Source organism: Podarcis erhardii (genome assembly GCF_964252035.2).
Source record: "Podarcis erhardii genome assembly, chromosome: 17".
In the NCBI taxonomy this organism is placed as follows: domain Eukaryota; kingdom Metazoa; phylum Chordata; class Lepidosauria; order Squamata; family Lacertidae; genus Podarcis; species Podarcis erhardii.
In genome coordinates this window covers 30,426,784-30,448,229 of record NC_138515.1, presented here as the reverse complement: position 1 = coordinate 30,448,229, position 21,446 = coordinate 30,426,784, and the positions used below count along the sequence as shown (strand labels likewise).

Below are 21,446 nucleotides of genomic sequence, written 5' to 3'. Positions count from 1 at the left end.
TATTCCAGGGAGGCAATTTGCAACAAACCAGGCTGCCATACTTTTGATGGAGAAGCAGCCATCAAACTGTAATCAGAAGTGGTCTTGGTGGCCCTCTGCACACCCGGCCACCCTCATCACACATAAACAGAGATACATGTGCCTGTTGTTGTATATGATCGGAAGAGCCCCGCAGGATCAGGCCCAAGGCTCATCTAATCTAGTGTGCCATTCTCACAGGTAGGAAGCCAACAAACACAACCTGAGTGCAGTGACACCCTCCCCACCTGCAATTCCCAACAACTGGTATTTATTTGCTCTCGGTAACACCAGCAAGCAGTAAATCACACCATTCAAGTTGGCGTTAACCCTTTATTAGTAAAACTGATATTCACAGACTTGGCTGAGTATCAGGCCTAATGAGCCCAACAGCTCATCCCCGGTAGGTCTTGCCCCATGGATCAGTTGCCAAGACCGAAGGCCCACACCTCCCCACAGCCACCCTAAATCCCCTTCTCTCCAGGGCTTTTCCCAAGCAATCGGGAGATTGTACCTATGTGAAGCCAACCTCTCCTCTGCCCTTTTCATGCCTCTTCTGGTTCTGGGAGACCAGCAGGGAGGGTTGCTTGTTGCAGCAGGAAGGGGAGACACCTGTGAATCTTCCCCAGCCTGACATCTTGGCGTCCCTCCTCTCCTGCTCCAGCTTTTGCCTCTTGATTCTGGACTTTTTGTCTGCCACAGATTCTCCCAGCTTACTAAGCCCCGTTACCTCTTCAGCTTCCGACACCACTTTCCCCCATCTTCTCCCTCTGCCTATGCATCGTTGTCCCACCATCACTCCCCAGGCACTCAGCCTTCCTCCCTTGGGGGTTCCCCAGCTGGTTCTCCCACCATTCCTCTGCATCCAACCAATCCATGAGACATGCTATCTAGTAGTCCACCACTGATCTCTCCTCCAAACAAGACCCACTGAGTTTGAATGCTGATGTCACCAAAAATTCTAGTTTCACTGCAGCATCCCCACTACTTTGTAGAGATGGAAAGAAATGACAGCTAGGAATCAGTACTGTAAGCCTGTCCAGATCTGACCTGCTGTAGCTGAGCTGATCCCAGATCCCTCTTCCCCTCCCATAGCTGGACCCACATGCTTGCTGCTGACATTATAGGAGCCATGCTGTCCTTTTGCAGCTGGCCGTCTGCATAACATGTCTAACAATATCTAACAAGCCGGTTAATTAAGAAGGGTTTAAAATAGAGCCTTTTATTCTTGCAATATACAGGTTTTCCTTCATAAAACTTTACATAGAATGTTTAACTTCTGTTTTTTAAAAAAGGAACTTGTAACACATCATCCGACATAAAGTTAAAAGTCTTACAAAGTTCTTAGAAAGGTTAGTGGCCTTCTGTGATTGAAATCCAGTTGCTTTTAAAGGGGATGTCTGTGGCCCTGATCCAGCCAAGGTTAGTTCTGGCAAGCCTCTCTGTGTCTACTCAAAAGTAAGACCCACTGAATTTTGTGGGGGCTTTCTCCTGGAGAAGTAGATACAGGATTATAGCCTAAATATCATTAAAGCAATGATGATTCATTTAGTTTCAATGGGTCCATTACAAACTATTTTGATCTGCATCCAAGGACTTACTTATAATTTGTAGCTTGGTTTGCTTCTATGGCTGACATGGGCTGGTCTATTGCATTTTTGTTCCAAAATGTATGCCACTCATTTCAGTGGTACTTCCTCTGGAGTAAGTAGAGAGAGGATGACAGCCACATCCTGCAAGGAATTTCTACAGGATCAGTTTCTACACTGCATCCAAGAAGATTCCCTCATGACACAGGTGTTGTTTATGTACACATTGTTTTAATTCATTTTTAAAATTTTGCTTTGTTTTTGTTTCGATGAAGTCGACATCCAAGGTATCACCTGGAGGGCAGCAGGTTAGCCAGCCCTGGAGTAGACAATCTTGGGCTTGAGTACAAGTAGTCTGACCTGGAATAAGGCAGTTTCTTTTGCTCCATGCAAGGTCATAGCTATTTACTGTCGTGGCCTGTTGGCTATGCAGAGTTTTGACTTGCCTTTCACGTAGGTCTGCTAGTGTTTTCACTCAAGAGAACTGTTCCACGTCATGCCATCAGAATAAGCCAGTCCAACTTGCGCATTGATGAGATATAAACAAAAGGCAATTCGGTCCTTGTTCATGCGTTTCACTGGTATGTGTTGCCAACTAAAAACTAATGCTACCATCTTTGCTCTCTTAGCACACAGCCCATCCAGCACTTGTATCAATAAAAGGGGGGCCTCAGGCTCTCTTCAAGAGGGAAGTCAGGGAGGAGGAACCAACAGATCTTCAGGTCTCGTTGGACTCCCATCAGCCCCCAACAAACATGGCCAACAGTCGGGGATCATGGGAGTTGTAGTCCAGTAAGTCCCACAGTATGCATTCTTCTTTCAGACAAATTTTCGCTTGCACATGCAAAGTTAATGCAGAAATAGTCAACCTACTGCCTCAAACTCTGGTGGTCACTCTAAGAGTTCTTCGAGTGACCTTCCTGCTGCAGACCAAAGTGCTGCTAAAGGCACAAGAGTGAAGGCCATTAAAATGGAAAAGAAGCTGGCAACTTCGCAGAGAAACCCAAGGGGTCAGAATTCAACTATATACATATAGAGAAAGAAACTTTTCTGCGTGTTTATGCTATAGGCAAGTCACAGGGAGCCACTGCTGGGTAAGGGATAATATAAGCAAAAAAACCTCAATTCCTACTTTGTTTGCCATTTCTGAATGCACAAAAAAAATAATTATCACCTCTAACCTGCTTTATGTGGCTTTTTGGTCTTGGACAGTTTGCTTCCATCAACTCCGGAGCATCTGAATTGTGTCCTAATGTTGGGCAACCCCCACCAATCCCCCCAGTTTTGGTGCTTTTAACAGTTTCACTAAAGCAAACAAGCAAAAATCCTGTTTGCAGATCCTGACATGCAGAAAGTAATAGGGAGGGCTTCACCTGTTGCATGTCTGCCTGCCATGTACCTGTTGAAAGACTGAGGAGTCTTACAAGATAAAAGGGGGTTAATCCTAGTCCCTCTTTGACCAGAGGAACAGCTACCATGCCCCAGAGTCTCATAAAAAAAGCACAGCAAAATATTTCTCCCCATTTATTCACCACTATCCAGCTTCTGCTTTGTGTGTGTCTAATAAGAAGCAACTCAACTAACTCATTATTTAGGCCAAGGAGTTCCATGAATACCTTTCCCCCATAATTGTACAGGTCCATTTTATCTTGCAGATAATTTTCAAAGGCACAATGTGCAGCTCTGCCATACTCCGTTTGGCCATCTTGCATAAAATCATTTCAAGTTCTGAGCTGCCCTGGTATGAAAATGGTTGCCAGCTGCCTGGGAGTCAATTTTGTTGGTCATTTTTGTACATTATTTTAAAAGCCAACACCATGTTATTTTGACATTGCTAGTCAAGAGTAAGTTACAGGTTTTTCTTCTTGCAATGTACAAGAGATGCTATGTTCATCTGCTGAAACTTCACGCAGCAAAACCACATAGAAACAGTGATCTATTTGCCTTCTTGAACAGTCGGCATATTCCAATTCTGTCTGCTTTATAGGCATATTTTGCCATGGTCCAAGGACTTCCCAGCACAGAAGAAAACAAAACTAACATTCAATGGAGGAAAGGGAGATTCATTCTGAGCAAGGTTCACTATCTTATCAAAAATACCAGCTCCGTGGCTGAATCGTCAACATTACTGTGGCAACTTGACCAGCTGGCTTTTTGGCAATCACTAAAAGGGTGTGTGTAGGTAGGTAGGTAGGTACGTAAGAGGGAAGGGGGAAAGGAAAGGAAAGGTGGGTGGCGCTGTGGGTTAAACCACAGAGCCTAGAACTTGCCGATCAGAGGGTTGGTGGTTCGAATCCCTGCGACGGGGTTCCAAAGTATACCAGTGCAAGTAGATAAATAGGTACCGCTGTGGTGGGAAGGTAAACGGCGTTTCTGTGCGCTGCTCTGGTTTGCCAGAAGCAGCTTAGTCAGGCTGGCCACATGACCTGGAAGCTGTACGCCGGCTACCCTCAGCCAATAAAGCGAGATGAGCTCCGCAACCTCAGAGTTGGTCACAACTGGACCTAATGGTCAGGGGTCCCTTTACCTTTATTTATCAGAAGAGACAACAACTTCCATGATGATGTCACTCCCATTTCTATTTATTACCTACTCCCCACCATTTTGTTTTTACGGGTAGAAGTACCGACTCAAAACTATGGGGAAGTAACAGACTTTTGGGGAAGCTCTCAATCTTCCACCTAGAAGGCAGCCCTTCACAGCACCCTGTAACGTCTCCCCACTCCTTGAAAGCTGTAGTAGGGGAAAGTATTGGTTTCCCCAGGTTTGTGACATCATCCACTAGGCGAATCCCAGAGCAAATTTTGAGCAGCCAGTGGAAAAGGCAACGAGGAGTCAGACATGAGTGAGAATTGGCATGGTGGCTGCTGCTGATGTCACAAAGGCACTGCTTTCCCCTTCACAAACAAGACTACAGCTGAAGAGGACTGCAAGGAAGAGGAGGAGGCAGCAGCTGAGGCCTAAGGTAAGGGTACAGGTGAGGGAGCAACCATGCCAGGGAGCAAACTCATTTCTGTTCCCATCATACTGTAGCCGCTGCACTGAAAAACATGAGCTCGTTCACTCCTGCAACGAGCACGCATGGGGAAGGGACTTTCCAGGGTGGCCCCTGAGGAAGGCCAGGATCACACAATTGTACAAAAGATGCTCCCGTTGTTATGGCAGCCCCCATCCACTCTCGCTGCTATCCTGGCGGTCATGTTTGAGACTTTCTGACTGTTCCCAGATGTTGATACGCCTCTGGAGGCTCCTTCGATGTGAGGCCGGGCGGGGGGGTTCTCCAGGGTCCAGGCAACGTCCGACCTGGAAGGACAAGAAGACATATGTCAGGGGCTCAGGAGCAGAGGCACAGGGAAGAGAGGGAATGGAGAGCGAAGGGGAAGAATCTGAGGGCAGCGTGGGAGAAGATGACAGTGGCCCGAGAGATTCCATGAGCCTCTCCAGCGAATCAGAAGATTCCCAGAGGGGGGCGCCGATGGCCAGGGCAAGGGGGGTCCCAGGGGGGACGCGCCAGAAGCAAGGGGCCAGCGGGGACTCCCAGAGCAGCGGCTGGAGATCAGGACCAGCTTCCCCACCAGAGCGCAGTGGGGGGGAAGAATCCCAGGTATCAGGGACAGCGTCTCCTCCAGGAGGGAGAGAAGATGAGTTAGGGTTGACCACGCCTCCATCGGAGAGCGAGGGAACGGTCAAGAGGAAGGTTGCCGGCTGGGCGCGCGCGCCAAGTTCAAATGTACAGGCGAGCGGCACAGCAGGTAGCCCGGATAGGGAACCAGGTCCTAAAGCCCGCCGGAGGGAGGGGGAAGAATCAGGGGAGTCAGCGTCAGAAGAGTCCAGAAAGGGTGAAACCCCAGCGGGCAGGAGGGCCCAGGAGAGGAAGGAGCTAAGGAAGAGGTGGAGCAAGGCTAGAGTCTTAAACTGGTGTGGAAGGGGAGGAGATTCAGACGGAGCTTTGGCGGTCTAGAGCTTAAGACGTAGAGCTGCGCGCCAAGGTTTTGGAATGGAAACTGAACTTCAATAAAGACTTTTGTATATATGAGAACGACCTGGCGTTGGTCCTCTGTGAGCTGGGACCTAGGGCAGTTCTGACAACATAACAAGGCATTCGTCAGATACCTAGTCTGAATTGACGCCGCCTTACACATGGAAAAATACGGTATGCTTAAAATGTAGAGGGCATCAGCTGTATGGAACAGTGGTGTAGCGTGGGTTGTCAGCACCCGGGGCAAGGCAAGTAATTTGCGCCCCCTAACCCTAACCCCCAGATGTTGCACCCGGTGCGGCCGGCCCCCCCTGCACCCCCCACGCTACGCCACTGGTATGGAATAAGGGTCCTCATATTCTCAAGTCCCCAAAGGGCTACCTTGCTTACCTTTTCTTGAATGCCAGGAGCTTGTTGCTTTGAACGACACAGGCTTCCGTGTCGGAGGCCTGCTGCAAAATGCTCTTTTTGGACTTCCCTTGGAAAATCACATTGTCCTGCACCAAGGCCTTGGTCTGGTCAAGCATCTCAATCGCATAACCTCGAAAGGAGTGGATTCTGTTCTTGGTTACCTTGAAGGAAAAGAGGAGAACACAATTATTGGTAGCATAGCACTCCATTAGCAAAATTATATGATTCATCATTCTGGAAGAGAAAGAGCGAGTTGGTTTTCCAGAAGCAGGTGATTTAAAAAAGAAACACCCAAGACAGCTTGATAGGGAAATTTGATGCCAGTCGAACCTCAAGAGAGAAAAGGTCTAAAGCAGGCATAGGCAAACTCGGCCCTCCAGCTGTTTTGAGACTACAATTCCCATCATCCCTGATTACTGGTCCTGTTAGCTAGGGATGGTGGGAGTTGTAGTCCCAAAACATCTGGAGGGCCGAGTTTGCCTATGCCTGGTCTAAAGGAACTAGAAGTCAGGAAAACTGTTCCCTGCGAAGAGGAACTGACAGTTATGTCGCTCTGAGGAACAAGGGTCTCCTTACCAACCACTGGCACCCTTAACAAAAGTTCCCAGGATTCTGTGGTAGAAGCCATGTCTGCTTAAAGTGGTATTATGGTGCTTGGGGGAAGTTATGGAACTGGGATTTAAAATTCATGGCATGTTCTATGTTGAAAGAAAATTATATGAAAATGATGTGCCAATGGTATTTAACTCCTAGTAAATTAGCAAAAATGTATAAAACAGGCTCAAATGTATGCTGGAAATATAAGGAAAAAGAAGGCGCCTTTTATCATATTTGGTGGGACTGTAAGGTAGTAAAAGGATTTTGGGAAATGATATATTAGGAGTTGAAAAAAAACGTTTAAAACAACCTTTGTTAAAAAACCTGAAGCCTTCCTTTTAGGAATTCTAGGTGCTGAAAGGAGCAGAAAATACTATTTATGCATGCGACTACAGCTGTACAGATGTTACTGGCCCAGAGATGGAAAGAAAATAAAGTCCCAACCAGAGAAGAATGGCAGATGGAGTTAATGGACTATGCTGAATGGGCTAAAATGACCGGAAGAGTTAGAAATCAGGAAGACCAAAATTTTAATAAGGAATGGGGAAAATTTATAATTTATCTTAAAGACCATTGCAAACAGTTAAAATCGTGAGGGTTGGAATATCACTTGTAGTTTAAGATTGAATTCTGGACGTAATGGAAGAGGCAAAGGGTTTGGATTAACATAAAAGATGCGGGGGGGGGGGGGGAGGATTAATAACAGGACCCATAAACGGGAGGATGGAAGTCCAGGAGATTCCTAGGAATCTTGTTTCTATGATTTGAATTATGTCTGATATATCTCTGTAAAATTTTAATTTGAGAAACCAAATAAATAAATTTGTAGAAAAAGAAGAAGTACTAGAAGAGGTATTATGGTACTTTGCATGTATTGTGCAAATGCAGCTCTATAACGCCCTAGCACCATGTTACACCTCAAATGCTACAACTCCATCACAAAACCAAGGCCCTGGTAAGTAGTCCACTGGGGGAGGCAGTTGGTAAGGTTGTCTAAAGGTAAAGGTAAAGGGACCCCTGATCATTAGGTCCAGTCGTGACCGACTCTGGGGTTGCAATGCTCATCTCACTTTACTGGCCGAGGGAGCCAGCGTGCAGCTTCCAGGTCATGTGGCCAGCATGACTAAGCCGCTTCTGGCGAACCAGAGCAGCGCACAGAAATGCCGTTTACCTTCCCGCCTATTTATCTACTTTCATTTTGTGCTTTTGAACTGCTAGGTTGGCAGGAGCAGGGACCGAGCAACAGGCGCTCACCTCGCTGCAGGGATTCGAACCGCCAACCTTCTGATCGGCAAGTACTAGGCTCTGTGGTTTAACCCACAGCGCCACCCGCATCCCACAAGGTTGTCTAAGATTAAATAAGTAAATCAATTAAATAAATAAAACTACTTAACTAAAAGTATAAATAATCAGAATATTTCTCTGTGTTGGGGTTACTTGGATGATGTTGCGACGCAACCAGCAACCCGAAATTGCAAGACTTCAACTCCGAAGCTGAACTACCGTACACCATGTTGGAAGGAAAAGGAGCTCAGCAAAGAGCAGTTAAAAGAGCTGAACATAGCAGACCTAGTAAAACAGGCAGACATCTTTTAAAGGTAAAGGGACCCCTGACCATTAGGTCCAGTCGTGACCGCTCTGGGGTTGCGACGCTCATCTCGCTTTACTGGCCGAGGGAGCCGACGTACGGCTTCCAGGTCATGTGGCCAGCATGACTAAGCCGCTTCTGGCGAACCAGAGCAGCACAAGGAAACGCCGTTTACCTTCCCGCCAGAGTGGTACCTATTTATCTACTTGCACTTTGACGTGCTTTTGAACTGCTAGGTTGGCAGGAGCAGGGACCGAGCAACGGGAGCTCACCCCGTTGCGGGGATTCGAACCGCCAACCACAGCGCCACCAGCGTCCCCCTCGGCTCATCTCTCTTGCTCAGCCATGCACCTGTTGTACCACACAGCAGTCATTTAATACCTTGCGCAGGGTAAAAACTGACGGGAGGGTCTCAATGGGCTCTGTTTACTGAGTGTGCACAGAAAAACTGCATTGGAAAAAAGGAGGAATTTGAGAAGGAAGTGCTGAAAGGTTTTCAGCAAATCCAAGAAAACCTGTTTTAATTTAGTTGTTGTTTTTTCCAATAAGATGGGGGGAAAGTGTGTTCTTTGTAATTTGGCAAAACATACTCAGTAACCGTAGGAAAGATATTCCCTGGTGGTGTTTGTCTTTTTTTACTTCCAAGTTTTCAAATGACTGAAGATTTTGACAGATTTTTCGGAGCAGTTGGGGGTCAAAAGAAAGTAATTTAAAACAACTGTTGTTGACATACCGTATTTTTCGCCCTATAGGACGCACTTTTTCCCTTCCAAAAATGAAGGGGAAATCTGCGTGCGTCCTATGGGGAGAATACAGGCTTTCGCTGAAGCTTGGAGAGCGAGAGGGGTCGGTGCGCACCGACCCCTCTCGCTCTCCAGGCTTCAGGAAGCTATCCGCAGCCTGCTGCCCGGCGTGTGGGACGCCCTGAAGCAGAGCACCCCGCACACCAAGCAGACATCCGCAGCCTGGGCAGCCCTGCGGGAGTTCTCGCAGGGCTCCCCAGGCTGTGGATAGCAGCCTGCCGCCCGGCGCGTGCTGAAGCAGAGCGCCCCGCGCTTCAGGCAGACATCGGCCAGCCCCACAAGCTCGGGGGGACAGCGGGGAGGCGCAGCGCCGCCACCCCGCTGTTCCCTGGCCTGTTTTGGTTTCCCCGACCTGGTTTTGGGGGGAAAATAAAGGAATTTTTTTCCCCTTTATTTCTCCAACAAAAAACTAGGTGCGTCCTATGGGACGGAGCATCCTATGGGACGAAAAATACGGGATTTCATTCCAAATCTGAGCCAGACAGAGGATGAGGTCAGGTGGGTGTCCTGTCCACCCACCCCCACAACAAAAATTCAGGTTATGCCCATATCCAAGAGGGAATTGGAAGGGCCAACAGCAGTTCTGTGGGAAACTGTGTAAAATTACCAGCCGCCGGTGGTGCAACACACACTCAAATTCCACAATCCACTATACGGCGATACCGAAATCGACAAGAACTGAGAAAGAAATGGGAGCATTTCCTGGAGGTTGGTACACAAATTAAGACACAATTCCCTTTAAAAAATATCTACTACAGAACTTGCACGTTTGTGTGTCTGTGTTTTGCCGGGGTGTTAAGGGCTCTTGTGTCAGTGAATGGATCTGTAGATCTTCATCTTCTCCCATTTGTTTATTTCTTTTGCCTCCTTCACGCCTGTCATTTTCTGGGACTGCATTCAACATGATATTTCTCGCCACAGCAGCAGCTTTCCCCCCTGCTTCTCTGAGGACTGTTCCAACCTGTTTACTTGCTCTCCTACTTCTCTTGGGGTAGGCGATGGATTCTTGCCAGAACGCAAATGAGAAAACAGCAGCAGAGGCAACAAACAACCCTTAGGCTTCCTATTAAAATGTGCTCACTTATCAATATAGAGGTGTGTGGGCACTTTGCACCCCTCCCCATTTTTGCAATTGCTTTTTTAAATTGAGCGATGTGGGATTTTTTTTGGAATTTTTGTTTGGTTATAGCTCATTTGTCTGTTTTATTTCTTTGGGAACCTGTGTGTAGGTGTTTGGGGGCGGGGTGGTGGTGATTCTGAGCATCGAGTTTTTCTTCCTTTCTGTGAAATAGGTATTTTACAGTGTTCACAGTAGTTTCTTAGCTCTCCAAGTGTGCTCCTGGAACCAAGAAGGTTGGGGACCCCCTATGTAGAGTGTCTGTATGGAAGCAGGAATAACCTGGAGTGGTGTTAGTGGGCAGAGACCTGGGTTTATATCTCTACTCTGCCACAGAAGCTCGTGGGAGGACCATGGGCAGCCAACCAAACGTGCTTCACAGGGGCATCCAAAATGCTATGAGAAGAGTTAATGTAGTATAGAATTCTATGATGTCACCACAGTAGACAGTATTCAGTTAGGTCTCTTATTAAATGTACAGTGTTAGTGAGTTTTACTATGAGAGCAGGAGGAGTTTGTTTTACGCTGCCATGTGCCTCAGAATAAGTCTGTAAAGTCTCATAAGTCTGTCAGTGTCTCATGTTCATATACAGTGGTACTTTGGTTCTCAAATGCCTTGGTTCCCAAACACCAAAAACCCAGAAGTGTTCCAGTTTTCAAACATTTTGTGAAAGCCGAACATCCAATACAGCTGTTAGCTATTGTATCCAGGGTGCCTGCACCAATCAGAAGCTGTGCCTTGGTTTTGAAACATTTCAGAAGTCAAACGGACATCTGGAACAGATTAAGTTTGGTGCTTTTGTTTTTGCGTTTTTGAGGCTTTTTCAGTTAATTTGTTTTAGTGACTGTGTGGAACCCAGTTCAGCTATAGATTGATTGATTGATTGATTGATTGATTGATTGTACGACTGTGGAAATGGAAAAATGGAAAAAAACCCCATCCAAACAATGACTATCATCAGTGCAGGTAAGAAAAAAAAATTAATTTTAACACTTATCACCTACAATACTGTCTTATTTCTTTTATAGTACAGTACATTGATCATTGCTTTGAGAAAGTGCACCTTGGTTTTGGAACACTTTGGTTTTGGAACGGACCTCCAGAACAGATTAAGTTTGAGAACCAAGGTACCACTGTGTGTGGGGTTGCGACGCTCATCTCGCTTTCAGGCCAAGGGACCTGGCATTTGTCCACAGAGAGCTTTCTGGGTCATGTGGCCAGCACGACTAGACTGCTTCTGGCACAACAGAACACCTGACGGAAACCAGAGCGCATGGAAACACTGTTTGCCTTCCTGCCACAGAGGTACCTATTTATCTACTAGCACTGGTGTGCTTCTGGACTGCTAGGTTGGCAGGAGCTGGGACAGACCAATGGGAGCTCAGCCCATTGTGGGAACTTGAACTGCCGACATTCTGATCGGCAAGCCCAAAAGGCTCAGTAGTTTAGACCCAGTGCCACCTGCGTCCCTTTATATATAAAGTGGCTACTTTTTTGGGAATACTAAAACTTGTGTGTACACACACACACACACACACACAAAATATGTTTTAGTATTCCAATTAAAGTAGCATGTTATGTTTAAACTCTAAACAGAAAATCTCGCGCAGTCTTTTCTAGGAGGGAAAAAAGAGAACTATATTTTTTAAATGGCCAAAGAACCTGGGGCAGCTTTTACACATATAAATATCACTGCTGGAAGGGGGAAAATGAGGTAACTTGTGCATGCAACCCTTCATGGAGGACTGGTGAAATATAGATAATCATAATGAGTCATCTAAATAACCACAAATCATCATAATGATTATTTATGACTATTTAGATGACTCTTGGGTTTCTTCCAACTCTGTAATTCTATGGAAGGCCACCCGCCAGGGATTCTACAGCTGCAATTCCTGCATCGCAGGGGACTAGACTGGATGATCATTGGGGTGGCTTCCAACTCCACGATTCCCTGGTAACAAGCAAGATTGTTCTCTTTTATTTCGCCACACACCTTCATATCGGCTGCCTGCAGCAGCTTGAGGCCACAGCCCTGATTGCCCAAAATGTCATTCTCGGTGACGATTCCCTCGCCCTTGGAGGCCACCCCGTGGCTGCTGTTGTCATAAATGCCGTTCCCACGAAGCTCCACCCGGCACTCTGCTTCCACCACGACTCCCCCCAGGCTATTGCAAGAGATGCTGTTGTTTGCGATTCTCGTGAGCTGCGAGCTTTGGAAGACGGAGACCCCGCAGTCGTGGTTGGCGTGGATGGCGTTTCCAATGATGTTCAGGGCTTCGCTGCTCTTGATGTACAAGCCAGCAGCTACGAGAGGAGGAAAAGTGCCCCTGAATCAATAACCTATCTTAACCAAAACAACCACCAACACGACAAAAACCTGGGGCAAGAAGGGACAGAAACCCGGAAATGCACCTACGTTGAAGTCAAACGATTAAGATGCTGCAATGTTAATATCTGCATTAAAAACAAAAATTGCCCCCAGTGAAACAGACCCCAGCTATATGGCTAGGATCATGATTTTAAGGAAGGTGTGGTATTCCGGCACCACTTTATAGTGTTTTGGCATGGCGGCTCAGCGTCACGTTGCAGGCGGCACATGCCACATGGTGGATCGCGGCACCATAAGTCACCAAAACGGGTGGTGGGGCAAGCGTAGCGTTTCTGCAGGAGCTTCCCAGTATACCTGAAGGAACATCTCCACTCCTATCGTTCAGCCCAGACACTGAGGTCCAACTCCGAGGGCCTTCTGGCGGTTCCCTCACTGCGAGAAGTGAAGCTACAGGGAACCAGGCAGAGGGCCTTCTCGGTAGTGGCACCCGCCCTGTGGGACACTCTCCTGTCAGATGTCAAGGAAATAAACAACTATCTGACTTTTAGAAGACATCTGAAGTTTTTAATGTTTGATGTTTTACCGTGTTTTTAATATTCTGTTGAGACTCAGAGTGGCTAGGGAGACCCGGCCAGATCGGAGAGGTATAAGTAATAAATTATTATTATTATTATTTATTCCCAGAAGGAATTCTCAGAAGCTTCTTTGGAGCCTCTTTGGCCTTTCCCATGGACAAGGCTGGCTACACAATGTTCCCGGCCAGCACTCACCTCCATTGTGGTTGATGTTGTTCGACTCCACGAGAGCCACGCTGATTGGCCTCCGGATAACCATGCGCTCATCCTCACTCTCCAGGTCATTCTCCCAGTTGGCAGCTTCTCCCTCATCATTGAAGTTCTCGTTGCCCCCTTGGTTGGCGAGGTAGTCATTAGCATCATCTTTGCGGCAAAACACCGCAATCCCATAGATGCTGTTGTGACCGATTTGGTTGTTTGCGATGTGCGGGAGGCTGGAGGACATTATCCAGACGCCGCAGCCCTTGTTCCCTATGCCAAGAGAAGAGGGGGAAAGCACATTGGCCTGTCTTCCTGGTGTAACATTGTGCAAGAGACTGAAGAAGCTTGGGCCGGGAGCTAACTGGGTCCTAGGTGTCCGGAATTGCTTGGAGGCTGAGGAATGGTGAGAGGCAGAATCTCCACAGACTGGGCTGAGTGTCAGGCCTAATAAGCAGGACAGCTCATTCCTGGTGGTCTTCCTCCATGAAAATCAGTTGCTGAAACAGGAAGTCCCTGCCTCCCCACAGACATCCAAGTCCCTCTTCTCCAAGGCTTTCCCGGGGCAATTGGAGACTGCATCTGTTTGCAGCCAACCTCTACTCCGCCCTTTTCATGCCTCTACTGGTTCTGGGAGATGAGAGCCAGTTGCAGCAGGAGGGGAAGACACCTGGGACTCTTCACCAGCCAGACTCATCTCTGCTTCTTGGCCTCCTTCCTCTCCAGCTTCTGCCTCTGATTCCAGACTCCCCTCTGCCACAGCCTCTCCCAAGCTCACTAAGCCTTGTTTCCTCTTTAGCTTCCAACACCTCCTCTTCCCCATCTTCTCCCTCTGACTCATTGTTGTCCAGCCCCCAAACCCCGGGCTCTGAGCCATTTTCCCTTGGATGTTCCCTAGCTGGTGCCTCTCACCATTCCACTGTGTCCAGCCAGTCCCTGACAGGCCATCCTCCATTTTGAAACTGGATTCTAGAACAGTGAGAGCTGCCCTGCTACACTCAGCACACAAGACCCCGGGAAACAAGGATACGGAGGGGGTGATAACCCCACTGTCAGCAGAGGTTTACCATAAATGGTGTTCCCTTCTATGAGTCCTTTCCCACGCTCCCCGACCACCACGCCGTCTGAATAGCCACAGCAGATCAGGTTACTTCTGAGGACAGGGTCACCTCCACGGCGGATGTCTGTACCTCCCCACTGGTTCTCCCGGATGACGTTTTCTAAAGCAGTTTAAGGAAGGAAGGGTAAACAAAGGACTGCCAATTATCCAAAGGAGCACTGAAGGAATGAAGTGAAAAGACTATTTCACGTCAAGCCGGTTTCTACCTCAACTTCTGTATCAACCCGAGGGAGCCCAAGGCTGTGTCATCATCCAGCTTGTAGCTAGCCAAATGCTTGTTGTTATGAAAGGTTATTATTGTGTTTGTTATGAAGGACGAGGAGGGCGCTGTGGTCTAAACCACTGAGACTGAGTTTCATCCTGGAGAAGAGTGACTAGTGGGGTGCCACAGGGTTCTGTCTTGGGCCCGGTCTTATTCAACATCTTTATCAACGACTTGGATGATGGACTCAAGGGCATCCTGATCAAATTTACAGATGACACCAAACTGAGAGGGGTGGCTAACATCCCAGAGGACAGGATCACACTTCAAAACGACCTTGACAGATTAGAGAACTGGGTCAAAACAAAAAGATGAATTTTAACAGGGAGAAATGTAAAATATTGCACTTGGGCAAAAAAAATGAGAGGCACAAATACAAGATGGGTGACACCTGGCTTGAGAGCAGTACATGTGAAAAGGATCTAGGAGTCCTGGTTGACCACAAACTTGACATGAGCCAACAGTGTGATGCGGCAGCTAAAAAAGCCAATGCAATTCTGGGCTGCATCAATAGGAGTATAGCATCTAGATCAAGGGAAGTAATAGTGCCACTGTATTCTGCTCTGGTCAGACCTCACCTGGAGTACTGTGTCCAGTTCTGGGCACCACACTTCAAGAAGGACACTGACAAACTGGAACGTGTCCAGAGGAGGGCAACCAAAATGGTCAAAGGCCTGGAAACGATGCCTTATGAGGAACGGCTAAGGGAGCTGGGCATGTTTAGCCTGGAGAAGAGGAGGTTAAGGGGTGATATGATAGCCATGTTCAAATATATAAAAGGATGTCACATAGAGGAGGGAGAAAGGTTGTTTTCTGCTGCTCCAGAGAAGCGGACACGGAGCAATGGATCCAAACTACATGAAAGAAGATTCCACCTAAACATTAGGAAGAACTTCCTGACAGTAAGAGCTGTTCGACAGTGGAATTTGCTGCCAAGGAGTGTGGTGGAGTCTCCTTCTTTGGAGGTCTTTAAGCAGAGGCTTGACAACCATATGTCAGGAGTGCTCTGATGGTGTTTCCTGCTTGGCAGGGGGTTGGACTCAATGGCCCTTGTGGTCTCTTCCAACTCTATGATTCTATGATTCTATGACTCTTGGGATTGCCCATCAGAAGGTCGGAGGTTCGAATCTGCGCGAGGGGGTGAGCTCCCGTTGCTCTGCCCCAGCTCCTGCCAACTTAGCAGTCCAAAAGCATACCAGTGAAAGTAGATAAATAGCTACCACTGTAGCGGGAAGGTAAATGGCATTTCCATGCACTCTGGCTTCTGCCACGGTGCTCTGTTGTGCCAGAAGCAGTTTAGTCATGCTGGCCACATGGCCCAAAAAAGCTGTCTGTGGACAAATGCCGGCTCCCTCAGCTGGAAAGCGAGAAGAGCACCACAACCCCATAGTCAACTTTGACTGGACTTAACCGTCCAGGGGTCCTTTACCCTTTTTTGTTTTGTTTTGAGAAGAAGGGGGAATAGGAGAAAGGAGGAGAGCTTTCTCTTTCCAGCGCAGATCCTTGGCTACTACGACAGACTGGGAGCCCCAGTGACAGACCACTAAGGGAAAGCTTTCCAAATTGTGTGCCACAACACATTGGTGTGTCGCACAAATGCTCCCCACACTCCTCCTGGGGCTGGAAAGCATTCGTTTAACCTCCAGCTTGCTAGTAAAACTGAACTGCTGTGTCGTGAAATGATGCACGTCCAAAAAGTGTGTCACCAACGTGAAAAGTCCGGAAAGCTCTGCACTAAGGAAATGCTCTGCCCGTGCTCAAAAAGGGAAGTTCTGAGAGGCAGGTGGCGCCAAACGGAAAAGAGAAAGAACCATATAGTCAATGGTGACTATGGGGTTGCGACGCTCATCTCGCTTTCAGGCCAAGGGACCTGGCATTTGTCCACAGAGAGCTTTCTGGGTCATGTGGCCAGCACGACTAGACTGCTTCTGGCACAACAGAACACCTGACGGAAACCAGAGCGCATGGAAACACTGTTTGCCTTCCTGCCACAGAGGTACCTATTTATCTACTAGCACTGGTGTGCTTCTGGACTGCTAGGTTGGCAGGAGCTGGGACAGACCAATGGGAGCTCAGCCCATTGTGGGAATTCGAACTGTCAACATTCTGATCGGCAAGCCCAAAAGGCTCAGTAGTTTAGACCCACAGTGCCATCTGCGTCCCTCTATATATAAAGTGGCTACTTTATTTGGAATACTAAAACATATTTGTGTGTACACCAGACTTTTGTTGTTCAGAGCTGCAGCAGTTCTGAGGTGACTCTCCTATGAGCTAAGAAGCCCATGGATCAAACAGCACTTCAGCCATGAAGACAAAAGGTGGCTTTAGGCAAGCAGCCAGAGTCTCTCTTCTGTAAGATGGGGGTGTGCACACTGGCCTACCTTACAGGGTTATGGGAAAGGACCACCAAGACCTTGTCACATGAAACTTCAAGCACAGAAGTGGAGGAAGCTGCCCAATACAGAATCAGCCTTATCAAAATCAGTACAGTCATAGCTCGTGTTAGAGACGCTTCAGGTTGCGTTTTTTCAGGTTACGGACACGCTGAAACCCGGAAGTACCAGAATGGGTTACTTTCGGGTTTTGGCGGTCATGCATGTGCATGACCACCAAATTGCAACCCGTGTGCGCGCAGACGCAGCACTGCGGGTTGCAAATGTGCCTCCCGCACGGATTACCGTATTTTTTGCTCTATAAGACTCACTTTTCCCCTCCTAAAAAGTAAGGGTAAATGTGTGTGCGTCTTATGGAGCGAATGCAGGCTGCGCAGCTATCCCAGAAGCCAGAACAGCAAGAGAGATCGCTGCTTTCGCTGCGCAGTGATCCCTCTTGCTGTTTTGGCTTCTGAGATTCAGAATATTTTTTTTCTTGTTTTCCTCCTCCAAAAACTAGGTGCGTCTTATGGTCTGGGGCGTCTTATAGAGTGAAAAATACAGTATGTTCGCAACCCGAGAGTCCACTGTATTGTCTACACTGACTGCCAGCAGCTTGGGGGGGGGGCCTCAGGCAATTGAAATTCATTCCCAGTCTTACTTGCTCAGCCACTGAGCTAAGGACCTTTCTGCCCAGGAGTGTAGTGGAATGTGTGCGCCATGGCCCCAGGCACATGATTTTTGAGGGGGAATGAACCAGGCATCCCTATGCATGCGTTCCGAGCACAACCCACGCCAGTGCTCTTCTCTGCCCACCAAGGTCAGTATTAGTTGGCTGGGCGCCCCCCTGCGCAGGCAGACAGGCGACTCAGCGTGGCTGGTGGGGGTGAAGTTGCTCTAGCAATGAGGGCTGGGATATAGCCCCCGGACCCGGAACGCACGTGCCCCGAGCACCAGTAACCAATGCTATGCCACCATTCCTCAAAACGTGAAGTCTTACTAGTTCAGAGGGCACGGGATCAGACGTGATAAAACCCTGCCAAAACTGAAATGAGGATTCACTGTTTGGAGGTTAATTTTTGCCCGACCCAAACCCATGCCCCATAAATGCTTTCCTTCCCACACCTGTTATTTGGCCTCTTCCGTTCTCATTCACAGCGATGCCAGCAGCAAGGCCTTGGAAGATGTGGTTCCCACTGGAACAAAAAGGGGTGGAGACACTGTCAGTGTTTTGTACAGTTTGCTTATTTGTATAACAGCACAAGGTGAGAAAATAGTAATAGTTGGAATATATGCACCGAATAAGAAAAATGTCAGAATTTTTAAAAATGATAGAAGACAAGATTGTTGGAGTATATGGACCAGAATATAATATTAATGGGAGACTTAAATGGGGTAGTCTCTCTAGAGATAGATAGGACAATAAGAAAAATGGACTCAAAAGAAGGAAGACTACCTTTAACTTTTTTCAAAATGGTGGAGAACTTTAATCTGATTGACATATGGAGATTTAAGCACCCACTGGGCAGAGAATTCACGTACTTCTCAGAACCGCATCAGTCTAGTGGAAGAATCGACACAGTATGGCTTTCTAGAGAATTATCAACACACGCCAAGAAAGTAGAGATACTATCAAGAACACATTCAGATCATAATTCAGTAATACTGGAATTAAGAGGGAAAAATACCCCACTTAGATAAAGGACTTTTAGATAATCAGAATATATTACAAAAAGCAGAAAAATCCCCAAAGTATAATTTATTTGTGCCACAATTAAATAAAGTAGTGTCTGTAAAATAGTGTCTCCCTTTTTTAGACACCTCCTCCTTCCAGTCATTGCTTCCATGCCAGAGTTGTGTCCCAGTCATAAAGGGCCCAGTGATTCTCCCCCATTGGAAGGCAGAGATGAGTTCCTTATTTAAACTGATGCACTGGTCAGTTTCTGAGTGCGAGGCACTGTGGTTTGGTGCTTGCTTCCACAATTGTTCTAAGTGCTTTCCTATACAGTGGTGCCTCGCAAGACGAATGCCTCGCAAGACGAAAAACGCACAAGACAAAAGAGTTTTCCGTTTTTTGAGTCGTTCCGCAAGACGAATTTCCCTATGGGCTTGCTTCGCAAGACGAAACGTCTTGCGAGTTCTTGCGAGTTTGTTTCCTTTTTCTCAAAGCCGCTAAGCCGTTAATAGCCGCTAATAGCCGTGCTTCGCAAGACGAAAAAACCGCAAGACGAAGAGACTCGCGGAACGGATTAATTTCATCTTGCGAGGCACCACTGTAACTGTTTTATATACAATGCTATTATATTGCAAATCACTTGGGGGTGCCTCATGGCAAGAGATTCATAAATGGAATATAATCATTTTCATCTTGCTCTTGAACTGTGGGGGCCCCCATTTCAAAGCCTTGCTCAGCCATGAAGCTTACTGGGTGATGTTGGGCCCTTCCGCCCTGCTCACAGGACAGAACTTCCACTATTAAAATAAACTGTCCGGTGCTCGCTAGAGAGAGGGAAAGGGCGCAAATCTATTCGGTAAGAGAAATAAATAGGATTTTTATTACTCCAGGAGGTGCCAAATTGCATGTTCTGCCTCACTATAACTTTCCAACAGCGAGCGAGCAAGAGAGAGAATGAATCCGTTGTTTCAAGCGGAAGAGAAATCTGCTGCCACACAAATCAATGGGAACATGGCAAATGCCAAGTAAAGGCCAAATTTCAATGAGTGCAACGTAGCAGATAAAGAGAGTTGGAAGAGGAAGATCTGAATTCAAATCCACTAGTCAGCCTTGAAGTTTGCTAGGTGGCCTTGGGCCAGTCTCTCAGCCTGATTCTACCTCACAGGGTTGTTGTGGAGATGGAGGGAGACATGATCAGTTGAAAGGTTTACAGCTCTCAGGAATTCTTGACATGGAGGCTGCCAGATGCCAGAACTTCAATTGTTCCAAAATGGAAAAACTGTACAGAACTTGTGACTGCAGAGTTTAACACTAACTCATAAATTTCAGGGCCAAAGGACCCTGAAAAATTCTATGCTTTTTGGTGGGATTTTATCTTCTACACAAGTGCAAACACAAAGAACTCCCTCTGTGAAATTTGGCTTTCCTAATGGTCCTAAGTACTCGGCTTATGTCTTTTTTTGATAATTAATTAATTAAATTTATATTTTGCCTATCACAACATCTCAGGGCAGTTCCCAGAATATACCATTTCGTTTTTTGCATTTGTACTGCTATTATTTTTATAGTATTGGCTATCTTTTTAAAAGAGATTTTACTATAGAGTTTACCCATCTCAACAAATGCCTGCCAACACTTCCATAGGAGAAAATATTACAGCAGTTTTATTTTAGTGGTACCCAAAAATGATTTTGATTGTCACCGGATGCCAATAAGTGACTAAATCTGAATTCAAAAAGTCATTATCTTAAACTTTGCTGTTGTCAGACTGAAGACAGAAGTTCCAAAAGGTATCAGCAAAGAGTATGGTAGCTGAGTCTCCTTAACATGAACCAGTTGTTTTTCATTATGACAGCTTGAGCCCTTGAATATTCTGGGAGTTTTTTATAGTACTGATTTGCTTACTTCAATTAAATTTTTTTTTTTTTTTTTTAAAACAGTATTGAAAGCTGCTGAGAGATCAAGGACAACGAGCAGTGCTTATCTCCACTCTGTCCCCATCCCTGCCCTGAAAATGATCTCTGTGGGGCAATAATAGTGTGGTGAGATCTCAGTCAACCTAAAGAGAATCTCCTGGAGCCATTCTCTGGATGCCTCTGGGATTGAGGCTTTTAAGGAAAAATGCCAGAGAAACAAGCTTTCCGATTGGTCCAAAGACCCAAATGAGACTTCTGTTTGAAATACATTCAGGGCTGCTTGGGAATAATTAGCGTAGCAATAATATCTTCTTAAGAATAACAAGCCTCATCTCCTACAACAAAAACACTAGGCAAGACCAAGTCAAATGCCTCTTGTTTTAGCAGGGACAAACTGATCTCAATTATAATAGACTTGCAGGGTTTTTTTTGTTTTGATGAGCATGCTGCTGACAGCGTTGTCTAGGAAGAGAAATTATGTCTCCGCTCTGAGCTCCCTTCTTCTTTTATGTTCATTTCCTCTAGACTTCATTCGCTGCATCATAATCACCAGACAAGACAGCTGCCTATTTAGAAATTGCTACTTATTTGACAGGTCTGTTTCAGCTCAGTCGTGACCCTTATGGTTTGCAGATTAATAAAATCTGTTTCACACTTGTCAGTCGAGCTATTATGCTGGAACAAGCCGTTCCCAAACGGATGCTTAAGCCTGTCTAGGTTGCTTTGTGTTTCGGAAGAGCGTTGTGGGGCTGTTGTTTTCCTGCAAGAAGTGTCTGCTGTTGCATTCGCAGCACAGCTCCGACATTTATCTCAAAACAAGAACCGCCAATAAATCAGTAGCAGGTTTGCATGCCCTATAGACTCCCAAGTTTGAAAACTCCACAACCTGGAGG

General features: G+C 46.8%; 1 protein-coding gene and 1 long non-coding RNA gene across 2 annotated transcripts in view; one reads left to right on the top strand and one right to left on the bottom strand.

The window, feature by feature from the left end:
- Positions 1–1,223: 1,223 nt before the first annotated feature.
- The window catches only part of FBXO10 (F-box protein 10), a 44,670-nt gene continuing 24,447 nt past the window's right edge, over positions 1,224–21,446 (bottom strand). Inside the window, exons 6-12 of the mRNA XM_081844914.1 lie at positions 18,088–18,158; positions 14,276–14,428; positions 13,206–13,481; positions 12,100–12,410; positions 5,977–6,158; positions 4,197–4,910; positions 1,224–2,128 (exon numbers count right to left, since the gene is read on the bottom strand). Coding sequence (XP_081701040.1) covers positions 4,733–4,910; positions 5,977–6,158; positions 12,100–12,410; positions 13,206–13,481; positions 14,276–14,428; positions 18,088–18,158 — 1,171 coding nt within the window. The 3' untranslated portion in view covers positions 1,224–2,128; positions 4,197–4,732. The remainder of the gene's footprint in view (positions 2,129–4,196; positions 4,911–5,976; positions 6,159–12,099; positions 12,411–13,205; positions 13,482–14,275; positions 14,429–18,087; positions 18,159–21,446) is intronic.
- On the top strand, positions 4,495–21,210 carry LOC309332605. Its single transcript, XR_014152231.1, has 3 exons — positions 4,495–4,572; positions 18,121–18,227; positions 20,578–21,210. It is a non-coding gene; the product is annotated as an uncharacterized lncRNA (long non-coding RNA).